Consider the following 12,240-nt stretch of genomic DNA (forward strand, 5'->3'; position numbering starts at 1 on the left):
CTGAGTAATATATGCATGCGGCTGTGGGTTGTGGAATATAGGCATATTCCATCCATGTTGAAGGTTAAACTACGCATTTTAACTTTTAATTTTTTCAAAACTCAATTTCATTTTTGTTTCATTTTAATATTTTTATCGTTAAAATTTTAATACGTTAGTGCCTACATTATTAATTTTGGTCATTTTAGTACTTAAATTTTTATTTTTTTCAAAAACGTAATGTTAAATTTTGAATTGAGATACTAAAATGAAACAAAAACTAAACTTTAAGTATGGTTTTAAAAAATTAAAAGTTTAGGTACTAAAATGCGTCAAAAATAATAGTTTCGGTGTTAAACTCGTGATTTACCCTAAAATTAATTAATGACATAATAATTATTTTGAAGATAAATTTTATATTTAGTACTTAAACTATCAGTTTTAACACGTTTTATTATCTAAATTTTTTTCTCAAAATCATACATAACGTTTAGTTTTTGTTTCATTTTAGTACTCTCACCGTTAAAAACTTAATGAACTGACTGATGGGGCATAATTTCGATGGACAGACAATCAATTCGAACGGTGGACCACAAGAGAATGATGAGACTAACATGGTCCAGTTTTAAGCACACCAGACGATTGACAACAGAGATCGAGATGAAGAGGTCAAAGAGTCTATTGTCAATTTGAGGAGATTGAGACATTTTCTGATGAAACAAAGGCAATAATTATGTTAAAGGGGTCAAAAAGGTGCAAGCTATAAAGTTTGAGTTTCATCGACCTATGAATGTGAAGGCCAACTGTAGACGCAACAACCAGTGAGTCTGTTTGTTTAAGTTTTTAACGACATAATACTAATATGAAATATAAACTAAATGTTAGGTATGATTTTGAAAATTAAAAATTTAGATACTAAAACAAACCAAATTGATAGCTTAAGTACTAAAAGCATATTTTACCCTATGTTCTATTAATTGTCGAAATATCACCGTTTGAATAAAGATGTATTACGCTTATAGTGACATAGATTGAGTCATATTTTATTTATTTATTTGAATTTAATTTAAAATGTTAATTTTTCATTTGTATCCTTAGTGATCTGATTCGAGTTTGGAAGAATTTCATTCATCTTGAAATTTGACCTGATTTTTTAGATAAAAATTTACATCCAACTCGATCCGATCTAAATATATATATATATATAACAAGAACCTAATTAAAAATAATATAAAAATATATATATAACAAGAACTTAATTAAAAAATAATATAAAAATATTATTATAATTATTTTTATAGATATTTGTAATATTATCTCGAGATCAAAAAATTTATATAAACACTTTATTAATTATCTTTAAACATGAAATCATTTAACACTCACTTTATCATATACATAAATAATTATATAATCTTTTCAAAAATTGTATAATCAATATTTATAACCAATTCAAAAAAATTTAACCCAATATCAATAATTTTAATCGTCTTAATCCCCTAAGCTATTAAAAATTATAAAATGATCTTTCAACTTTGAGACTCTCAACTATTAAAAATTATAAAATGATCACTCGACCATTCATTGTGTTCCAAACTCGTCACTTTCTATTAAAAAAATTGACAGTCGTCTGAGTTAAACATTAACAGGATGACTGATATATGATAATCGTTTGAGATTCTAAGATCAAATTTTATCATATCATAACCAACATGTTAACATTCAACTCAAAATATCATTATTTTTTAATAAAAAAAATGTGTTTGAAACATAATGAATAGTCGAATGACAGTTTTATAATTTTTAATAATTGATGGACTAAATAAAGTAACATTTTGTACTAAGAATGATTATTTTGTAACTTTTAAACATCACCTTATAGTCGGGACCGTATATATACATATATATACTTTACCCTTTTTCCTAGTTAAAAATGATTTTGATTTATTCAGATATCTCATATTAAAACCATCCATTTTCACTTAGATTTAGATTCCAATTGGAACCTCAACTAGAACTCTATGAATGCATGAATTTGGTTCAACATGAAGGTTAAGGGTCTTCTTCAACAAACCACAAAATCACAAGACTATTGTTACTTTTATTCCTTCCTTGATTCGCCCATCCTCGCAACAAGTCGATTTCGAAGTTCCATACGCTTCTACCCGGACTCCGGTTTCTCCAGAAAGGTCTTCTTCAACCAATCAAACGGCTGCCAAAGGGAAAAAGAAAGGGACAGATTTTAGAACAATGGCTAATGATTCATTAAGATTCAATGACAGGCACAACTATGCAAGCCGAGTTCTTCCCCTCATAGAGCAACTCACCATCGGAGAAAAAGCACTCGTTAGCTTTGTCATAACTCATGATTTGAGCCGAAACAGTTCGATTTTATTTTCTATCACTTGTATTGAAGCGGATTTTTCGAATGAAAAAATCCCGTTCACCATTTTCACTTCCAACGAAGTGCTAATATCCGAAAGTTCAGTAACATATAAGGGTCCACTTGGTTAATCAACCAAATGTCTCCTTCCAATGAGTTCCACTTAATCGACTGAATGCTCAAATGAAGCTCAAACTACAACCTTTATAGAACAAACAGTTGCAAACGTAAGCCATTCATATGTAATCTTCGAATATTAGTCGATCGGATGTTTAATGTTAAACAAACATATCAGCCTCTGGTTGGAACCACAATATCACATATGACACTTTAGGAGAAACAAGGGTGTTGCATCGAGAGGACAACAAAGGCGGGCAAAAGTATACGACAACATTAAACTGCTCTGAACCAATGCATGAAAAGAGAATTTGTTCTCCATGGGTGCTTTAGAGCAACCTACGTTCGATCATGAACCCCTTAAACTAAACCATATCTAGGTACAAAGCATTGAACTCAAATTTATGTCACTGTTCAAGGGGGGATTGGGGAGGTATTGATTCGATCAAGAGTGATCGATTGAGATATTGTCATTTGCAGGAACAACATAATGAAGGCAGTCGATAAAGTTAGACCGATCCAAAATCTAAATCAAATCCAATACAACATCTAAGGGTACTTACAAAATGTATTGATTCGATCGATTTTTCTTCTCCAACCTAACTGCCAGGTCTGAAAACAAACAGACGGCCACTAATGTATTCCACCTGATCTAATTCTAATGGCCGATCGGCGATCCCTCGATACCGAAGGGATCCCTAGGGTTGGATAGACAGGATTGGTCCATGGATTTTCATTCCTTTTGCAGCATTTCATCATGTATTCAACTTAATTTCTCATTTTAACACAATATGGGGGAAATTGACAACTTTTAATCACATCTGTACTACTTATCTTCAATATAAGCAAAGATATATTCCAAGGTCTAATTTTCAAGATAAGCTGATCACAAGAATAAATCCTAAAACAGTAATCAATACAATAAAAGGGAGAAAATCTGATGATAAACAATCAGATAAATCTTTCTATGGATATAATAGCAATAAAAGAATTAAACCTGGATGAGCCAAAGAGCGCCCATAGTGGCAGCGACGCCCCACATGGCGGCGGCTTGAACGTCGGCGGGCTGTGGACGAAGCCCAGGCTTAAGGAACTTGAACAAAGCGTTTTCCCCAGCCATGTCCTTAAAATTCCCGACGAATTCGATTTCAGAATAAAAACCCTAACTTTTCTTTTTGGGCAGTAAATGATCTCTTCGTCTCGATTTTGTGTCGTCAAAATGCTTGAAGGTCAACGTTTTAATGTTGCTCTGGTTCGTTCTAGTCTAGGGATTGTTTTGTACCCTACAATTGGACCTTCGAGTTTCTCATCAACGGTGGATATTAGCTTTCATCCTCAACAGTCAACACTTCAAAAACACCCCTCAACCTATCTCTTTTTGCCAGTCACCTCCCCTCTTTTGCTTTTAATACACATATTGGCCCTTAAACTTGACAACATTCTTCAAATTAGCCTCAAGATTAGATTTTTACGCGGCTTCTCCTTGTTCGTATTGTGTTTATTTGGTTATCCTGTTTTGAACCTGGACTAAATATTAATAGACGTATGCATTCATCGAAGATAGATCAAGATTAAGTTGTAATAATGATAATTTATCAACAAATCATCATTGATATATACATTTATATGTTTGTGTTGATCATGTTTATGCACAATGATTTCTATTTGTATGTAACTTTAGATAAATCAAGGTCGTGCGAGAGGAGCTGAGCAATAACAATGGCTGCATCGCTCCCGACAACTTCCACCTCGCTTGCTACACACATATCCAGAATCATGAAAGCATGTCCGAAAAGTATCAGTCCAGTCGAATCACACACAATGACACCAATAGAGCCGTTTCGATCGGCATGAACAAGTGCTCCATCAACATTAATCTTGAGCACGTCACATGGAGGTTTACGCCACAAGTCGGATGAGGATGAACTTGAAACCAACAAAGCATCTGTAGAAGCAACAGAGTAAGCATACTGCAACACGTGATCGCTAACAATGAGACGCCATCCTGGCAACGAGCGGCCCTCATGAATGAAGATATCCCGACGAAATGAGGCCGTCGGAAGATAAATAACACGATAGAAATTCCATCAAAAGAGAGGATAGTACAGACGTTAATGCAGCCACGGAGTGCATGCAACTTTATCTCGTCTAGCATCCTACAAAAGCGACAATGACCATCATCTAAACTAGTAGGAGCTAACCGATCGACGACCAACCGAGAAAGCCTCATGCACAATCCTCCATCAGAACAGGCGAATCTTAACAAAGACATTCCAGATAAGTACAGTCATAACTAAAACACTGCATAGGACGATCTGTCACGAAGCTTGAGCCAATGATATCCCGAGCACACCGAATAAAAACACCTATGGAGATGGAGCTCCATACTAAAACATCATGGAGCATGAGGAAGATGGAACAAGTGGTTAATTTGTACATTTCAATGATTTTAAGAGAAATCATATTAGATTAATTTATACTTATTTTTGTGTAAACCCTTCGTATAACATTGAGTGATTGTTTTTATTTATTCGATAAAATTAACCACTATTAGAAGTTAAAAAAAATATTTGTAATTTATATCATTAAAATCAATTTCTCAAAATCACCCCTCCAATGAAATTTAAACAAATTTTGCAGATCCGAGTGTAACATCATTCTTCTCCTTCCTCTCATTTCTCTCCGGACCCATCAATGATCATCATCATAATCTTCATCATCTTCGTCTCTGATTCAGAATTCACGAAGAACAGATGTTAAATTTCTTGAAAGGAGTAGTAGGCGGATCTGGGGCTACCCTCAAGGATCTACCTTACAACGTAGGAGACCCTTACACTTCCGCTTGGTCCTCTTGGTCTCACTTTCGCGGCACTTCCAAGGTACTTTCTTCAACTCTTTCTTCTGAATTCTCCGTTTTCTGCTTACTATCATATCAAAAATTCAATCTTTGATCACATTGGATGGATCTTGAACGTTTTTTCCCCTTCAGGATGATGGGGCTCCAGTGTCTATATTTTCTCTCTCGGGAAATAATCAGCAGGATGGCCGTTTAGCTGCTGGCCGGAACGGTGTCAAGCGTCTTCGAACTGTAATCTACTCTTTCTAATCGGATTGTTTTATTTAGTTCCACTCAACTCGACTCGAAAAAATCGAATTTTTTGATTTGACAAAGCTGACTCGACTTACTTGACTCACACTTTTATAACTTATATGAATATATATATGTATATAATATATGATTATAGAAATCAGTTTAAATTGGAATCACTCGGTATCAAAACATTATAAATATTTGCAATTAAATTTACACAAAAACTCGAATAATTCATCTCGATTTGAACAAAATTTCATCAACTGAAGTAACTTAAAATCTGAGAATCATCATTGCTTTTTAGTGTCATTATGTTTTTGTTTTCATATGAGAATCATTTCGTGCATTTTCTTATGATCGAGCAAGATTAGATTTTTTAAGGTGTTATTTCATCAAAATTGCATTTCCTTTCAATATAAAACACACCCTTTTTGCCTTTCTCTCTTGCTTTACACAATTGAAAAGCTTGTAGTAAAAACAACTATCGAATGTTTAGTCTAAGTTGTGTTAGACTAGTTGCTGACATTTGAGATGATATTTCTAATCTTCTTACAGGTGAGGCATCCGAATATCTTGTCATTCCTTTATAGTACCGAGGTTGAAACTTTTGATGGTTCTGGTACAAAAGTTACCATCTATATCGTCACTGAGCCCGCGACACCATTGTCTGAGAAGATCAGGGAACTGGGTTTAGAAGGTGCACAAAGGTATATCCACCTTACTGAAACTCCTGCTTGTGTTTGCTCTTTTTTTTTTTCCATTACGAGAATGTGTAGTATACATTTTAGTTTATTTGAAACTTTCTTTTCCAATTGGATGTCATCATGTGTTGTTTAAATCCTTCATAATTTTGGGTTGTGATTTCTTTTGTTGGTAGAGATGAGTATTATGCCTGGGGTCTGCACCAAATAGCTAAAGCCGTGAGCTTTTTAAATAATGACTGTAAACTTGTAAGTATTTCAACCTAGGGCTGCCATTTTAGATCATTATTATTGACAGTTGAAAAATGCTCAGTTATCTAATATTCTATATGACATATTTGTGACTAGAGATTTGGCATTTATCTGACATGGTAGCCTGAAAAAGTTCAGTTATTATATTAATAGATATAGTGAAGAGTGTACTTTGTGCAAACCATTCATTATTTCTGTCACCCATGCATTCATACACGCAGAAACTTGTTTCCCAAGGTAATCAAAGGATTTTCTTCTTGAATTGCTCTATGTTTGAAATAGACTGAGTTTGGTTCCATTGATGTAGCATTAGCATGCAAGAACCTCACTGAGTGCTTGCGTTTTTCAGTTTCCCATCATATTTATCAAACCAATGGTCCGTTTAAGATGTACCAATAGTTCCTGTTACTATTATTAGTTTTTTCCTTTGAGATTTCCTTTTGCTGTAAATGTAGTACACTCATGCATACACCAATAGAAAGATGTTGAATGGAATCATTTTGAAACATGTTGCATTTACAAAAACTATGCCTGCGCAGCTTGCATGAGAAGAATATGCAAGTCTTTCTGTTTAGTCCTCCAGTGCTAAGTTCGAATATTATTTGCTTATTCAATTTTAGGGTTTGTTGTTTCTATGTAGGTCATTTATCTAAAGTTTATTTGCAGAAGCTGCCAATAAGGCTGGATTCTTTTATCCAATTCTTATCTCTTTCTAGATCACACTTTTGACTAACTTTGCATGGTACAGGTTCATGGCAATGTTTGTCTGGAAAGTGTTGTTGTAACACATACCTTGGACTGGAAGCTACAAGCTTTTGATGTTTTATCTGAGCATGACGGGGCTAATGGAACTGCCACAGGACCAATGCTGGTAAGCTTGTGTGGATGCGAGCAAAGTGTTTAAATTATTTTTGAAGCTCAATAAGATATATATTATTGTAATCTTAAAATTTGCTTAAGTTTTCATGTAATGAATTCTAAATTCCTTTTAAAGAATACCCAAGTTTTTCCGAATGTATCATTAGAGATGCAACATATAGACGTACCTTTTGTCCATATGACGTTAAGTACTTTCACTCCTATATTAGTCATTAGATTTTGGCATTGGCAATGTGTTCATGTATTAGTTCAGGACAATTGCAGCTTATCTAATTTCGTTCAGCGTCAAGTTTTCATAAACAAAATGTACTATTGCATGGTTGTGCAAATATTTTTGTTATGTCCTTTCTGTATCAGAAGTTTTTTTTTTTCTTTTTCTTTTCCATACCATGCTATGAAACCCTTTCTAGTAGATCTATCCTTCTCCCTCTTTCTTTCTGATACCTTCCATGGATTCTCAAGGTCACTTTGCTTTCTTATTTGTAAAAACTGCCTTAGGTAATTAATCCTCTGTTTGTTCTAATCAGCAATATGAATGGCTTATTGGATCACAATACAAACCAATGGAGCTGGCCAAGTTTGACTGGGTTGCTATCAGAAAAGCTCCACCATGGGCTATTGATTCTTGGGGTTTGGGTAAGTTTGTATTGTTTCTTTTGATATATTGGTGTAATAATGAGTTAGGTGGGCGTGGTTCATTGGGTGATCAGTTGATTTGTGCTAATTTTTTAGCATGTATATTGTCACATATCTTGGGTGTATTTTCCTCATCATCTTTTATTTAGAAAGGACGATGTTTCCAGACATGGGTTTTATTTACCTATTTCTTTTCTTCTTTTTCTATGTAGTTCTCTATGCAATCTGAACATTTTTATTATTAATTTGATAGGATGTCTTATTTATGAGATTTTCTCTGGCATGAGGTTGGGAAAGACCGAGGAGCTGCGGAACACTTCTTCTATTCCAAAGGTTTGTAGCTCTTGTTATGACATTTTTCGTGCAATATGCCAGTTAAGCCCAGATGCACACGACATACTTTGAATTAATGTCTACTATGAGTGTTTTTGTTCATGAGTATTCATGCAGCATGTAGGGTTTTTTTCATTTTGATTCCTTTCAATCTTCATCTCATACTCATCCAACTATGTTCTTGTCTCCCAGTCTCTGCTTCTAGATTATCAGCGACTCTTGAGCTCCACGCCTTCTCGCAGGTTGAATACATCGAAGCTTATAGACAACAGTGGTGAGTGGTTGAGTGCGCTTTGCTTTGAGTCTATCGTAGTTTTGACAACGGTCTCACAAGTCCAGTTAAGCTTTATAAGCATGATATTTAGTCTTTAATTCTGCGACCAACAACACCTAGTTATCGATCTCTTTGTAGTGCCATAGACTGTTCTTTATTCTTGCAACGTAGTAATCGTGTAATTTCTCGGTTTTTATGCACTTTTTTGGTCGATTACTATACTTGTTAAGTTAGTCTATACTGTTTTAATGGATGTGATGTCTTCATTCTGTCATTTCTAGGTTGGGGTACTTTTCATTTGGCATTTAAGTTAATCGAAATTATTTATTTCTGAAGTTCATTCTCCTGTCTTGTTTATCCCTCATGGAAATACTGAATACTAAAACGCTTGTGTTGTCAGAATTTTTCCAAAATAAGTTAGTGGACACGATACATTTCATGGAGATTCTCAGTTTGAAAGATAGTGTTGAGAAGGATACCTTCTTTCGCAAGCTTCCTAATTTAGCAGAGCAGCTTCCTCGCCAAATTGTGTTGAAGAAGGTGCAGATTTTGGAATTCAAGTGTGATAAGTCAATGAAGACTAATCATTGTGATTTTCTTTGCAGATATTTCCCTTGTTAACCTCTGCCCTTGAATATGGTTCGGCTGCTGCCCATGCTTTGAATGCACTGTTGAAGATCGGTTCTTGGTTGTCAGCTGAAGAATTTAACCTCAAGGTCATACTCCATTTCTGTTTCCAATCTGTGGTTATTCGTGTAATCTTGGCTGACTGGACTAGGCTTATCCTTCCAGGTACTGCCCACAATCATAAAACTTTTCGCTTCCAATGACCGAGCCATTCGAGTTGCTCTGTTACAGCATATTGATCAATATGGAGAATCTTTATCAGCTCAAGTTGTCGATGAACAAGTGAGCAACTCGGGGCAAAGTGATTTTCATGTTTTGCCCTCATTCGGACAGATTCTAGTTATTTAATTTTGGAACTCCTGATACTATAACGAACTTTGACAGTTCATTTCGATTTTTCCAACTAGGTTTACTCCCATGTTGCTGCTGGATTTGCGGACACATCTGCATTTCTTCGGGAATTAACTCTCAAGTCCATGCTCTTATTAGCTCCTAAGGTTGAGTTCCACATGATCTTGTGATTTTAATTCCCATATGTTTCCATATTATCTCCTGAATTATTTCGATTTCTAATTAGATTTTTTGTCATTTGAGTCCTTGCTAAGTTGCTTTGTCTTACTTTTCGTTGCAGCTTTCACAACGTAACTTGTCAGGCTCTCTACTGAAGTATCTTTCGAAGTTACAGGTATGATTCGCATTTCGCAATCTCTTTTTCGGGTTATACATATATATGTACATATATGATATTACTAATTTACTAGTTAAGTTTTCATGTAATTTTTATGACAGGTTGATGAAGAGCCTGCAATTAGAACAAATACTACCATATTACTGGGAAACATTGCAAGCTACCTAAATGAAGGGGTTAGTAGGTTCGAGGACAGTCCTCGAGTATCTTGATTACGATTCATAGTCACACTTACTGGTGGCATGATCCTTTCTTTTCATGTCTCTCATTCCGTTTCCGTTTGAAATTCCGATAACTACCCCTTGTTATAATGCGTTCTCCCTTTCTCAAAAATTGCAGACACGGAAGAGAGTTTTGATCAATGCATTTACAGTCCGTGCACTGCGTGATACTTTCTCTCCTGCCCGAGGAGCAGGTAGGTATACATGTTTGTTGCTAATTTCTGGTATTATCGGGTTCGGAAATGCTTTCGAGGTATCATCTTCAAACTAATATGAAACTACATTGTGACAGGAGTTATGGCTCTATGCGCCACTAGTTCTTATTACGATACGAATGAGATTGCAACTCGGATTCTTCCAAATATTGTCGTGCTTACCATAGATCCCGACAGGTCGTGTTTTTGCAGATCCGTTTATTTATTTCTGCCTTCGGTATTATAATCTGTCAGTGTAAATGAAAAATGCACTCTCTTGTATTGTAAACAGTGATGTAAGGTCGAAGGTATTTCAAGCAGTTGATCAATTTTTACAGATACTGAAGCAATCCAATGAGAAGGTGAACTTTACGAAATTATCGATATCGTCTTTTTTATGTTATATTATTCTATAGTGATGCATTTTCTCGGTGGTTCTTTATAGAGTTACGCTGAAGATACTGCCGGTGCCGGAAGTTTAGGGATTGCAGGAATGCCGGGAAATATCGGTTTATTGGAGTAAGTAGACGGTGTTTATCATAGGACGACATATCGAGTGTTGTCCTACCGAAAGAGGGTTGTTTCACCGGAATGTAGTGCATTGTTGGCTAAGATTATGCCCCTTTTTTTAACCCGAGTCTGTTGTTATGGTGTTGATCACTAGGATTATGACTGCAGATGGGCCATGAGCTCCTTGACTCTAAAAGGTAAATCTTCGGACCAAGCTCCGGGTGCTGCTGCCTATTCTACCCGACCTGTAGCCACCGCAACGTCGGCAGCCAGCTCGGGTGTGTTCGTTCGATCATTCCATCTCTAATGTGGCATGCTTTTGGTTTTCATGATCATTCTACCTCTACATGATTATATGTGGCATGTTCATTCGATCATTCCATATCTAATGTTGGTTTTCATGGACAACCTTTAGGGGGAATCGGAACTCCAAGTACAGCACCAGTCTCCCGTGTAAGTACTAGCCCGGACTTCACTTATCAACCTCCGTACCCTGCTTCAACCGATGGGTGGGGAGAAATCGAGAACGGAATTCATGAAGAACAAGACAGTGACAAAGACGGATGGGACGATATCGAACCCGAATGGCTGAAGCCGTTTCCATCTTTGGCAAACATTCAGGCAGCTCAAAAGCGTCCCGTGTCACAACCGGTTTCACAGCCTAAACCTCAAGGTAACATTGTGCATTCATTTATGGAATTCGGATAATCTCATTATACACGCGCGCACACATGTACACACATACGTACATATTGGTTTGTATCTCTTGTGTTTCATTGAATTCTCAGCTGTAAGTTCGAGACCAAAGAGTACAACGAAGGCGGCGAAAGGCGAAGACGATGACTTGTGGGGTTCGATAGCTCCTCCTCCAAAAGTTGCTTTGAAATCATTGAAAGTTAAACCAAGTGGAGCAGAGGAGGAGGATCCCTGGGCAGCCATTGCAGCTCCCCCTCCGACGACCAAGGTGAAGCCGTTGTCGGCCGGAAGAGGGAGAGGAACTAAACCGGCTGCACCAAAATTGGGTGCACAGAGGAAGCGAACATCTTCAACCGGGTAGTAATACTAATAAGTTACTAGCAATTAGATGCAGAGCTACAATGATGTTGGGAGCTCTAACTTTTTTGGTTCAATTCTCATTTAGGTCCTTTTAGATTTAAACTCTAACTTTTTCGGTTTAATTATTCTTTGAGACCTTATTAAATTTAAAATCAAATAAATTTTGAGACCTTTAACTTTTTCTAGTTTAATTACATTTTATACCCCTTTTAGTTCACTGTTTCCACTTATAATTAATCTATTGGTTGTTTTTATCTATAATTAATATGTTTTAAATACTCTCAATTATTTGACATTAA

The 12,240-nt window shown here is 35.8% G+C and overlaps 1 protein-coding gene and 1 long non-coding RNA gene across 2 annotated transcripts; one reads left to right on the top strand and one right to left on the bottom strand.

The window, feature by feature from the left end:
* Positions 1-1,972: 1,972 nt before the first annotated feature.
* Positions 1,973-3,693, bottom strand: LOC120205037. Its single transcript, XR_005523997.1, has 2 exons — positions 3,477-3,693; positions 1,973-2,191 (listed from the first exon to the last, which is right to left on the bottom strand). It is a non-coding gene; the product is annotated as an uncharacterized LOC120205037 (long non-coding RNA).
* A 1,420-nt stretch (positions 3,694-5,113) lies between these two features.
* On the top strand, positions 5,114-11,962 carry LOC120205096 (N-terminal kinase-like protein). Its single transcript, XM_039205033.1, has 21 exons — positions 5,114-5,358; positions 5,469-5,567; positions 6,126-6,277; positions 6,448-6,520; positions 7,272-7,394; positions 7,930-8,038; positions 8,292-8,371; positions 8,564-8,645; positions 9,046-9,185; positions 9,251-9,361; positions 9,438-9,554; positions 9,680-9,769; positions 9,904-9,957; positions 10,062-10,136; positions 10,300-10,375; positions 10,474-10,573; positions 10,668-10,737; positions 10,821-10,894; positions 11,054-11,163; positions 11,301-11,558; positions 11,674-11,962. The coding sequence occupies exons 1-21, from the start codon at positions 5,233-5,235 to the stop codon at positions 11,940-11,942; spliced, it is 2,388 nt and encodes a 795-aa protein (XP_039060964.1). The 5' UTR covers positions 5,114-5,232; the 3' UTR covers positions 11,943-11,962.
* Positions 11,963-12,240: the final 278 nt, after the last annotated feature.

The sequence above is a fragment of the Hibiscus syriacus genome, unplaced genomic scaffold (genome assembly GCF_006381635.1).
Source record: "Hibiscus syriacus cultivar Baekdansim isolate YM2019G1 unplaced genomic scaffold, ASM638163v2 tig00012104_pilon, whole genome shotgun sequence".
NCBI classification, from domain to species: domain Eukaryota; kingdom Viridiplantae; phylum Streptophyta; class Magnoliopsida; order Malvales; family Malvaceae; genus Hibiscus; species Hibiscus syriacus.

Excerpts from the sequence above, each read along its gene's own strand:
- LOC120205096 (XM_039205033.1), top strand. The coding sequence starts at position 5,233 with ATGTTAAATTTCTTGAAAGGAGTAGTAGGCGGATCTGGGGCTACCCTC. Across the intron at positions 6,521-7,271 it reads TAAATAATGACTGTAAACTT|GTTCATGGCAATGTTTGTCT; the intron begins GTAAGTATTTCA and ends TGCATGGTACAG. Across the intron at positions 8,646-9,045 it reads GAAGCTTATAGACAACAGTG|AATTTTTCCAAAATAAGTTA; the intron begins GTGAGTGGTTGA and ends TTGTGTTGTCAG.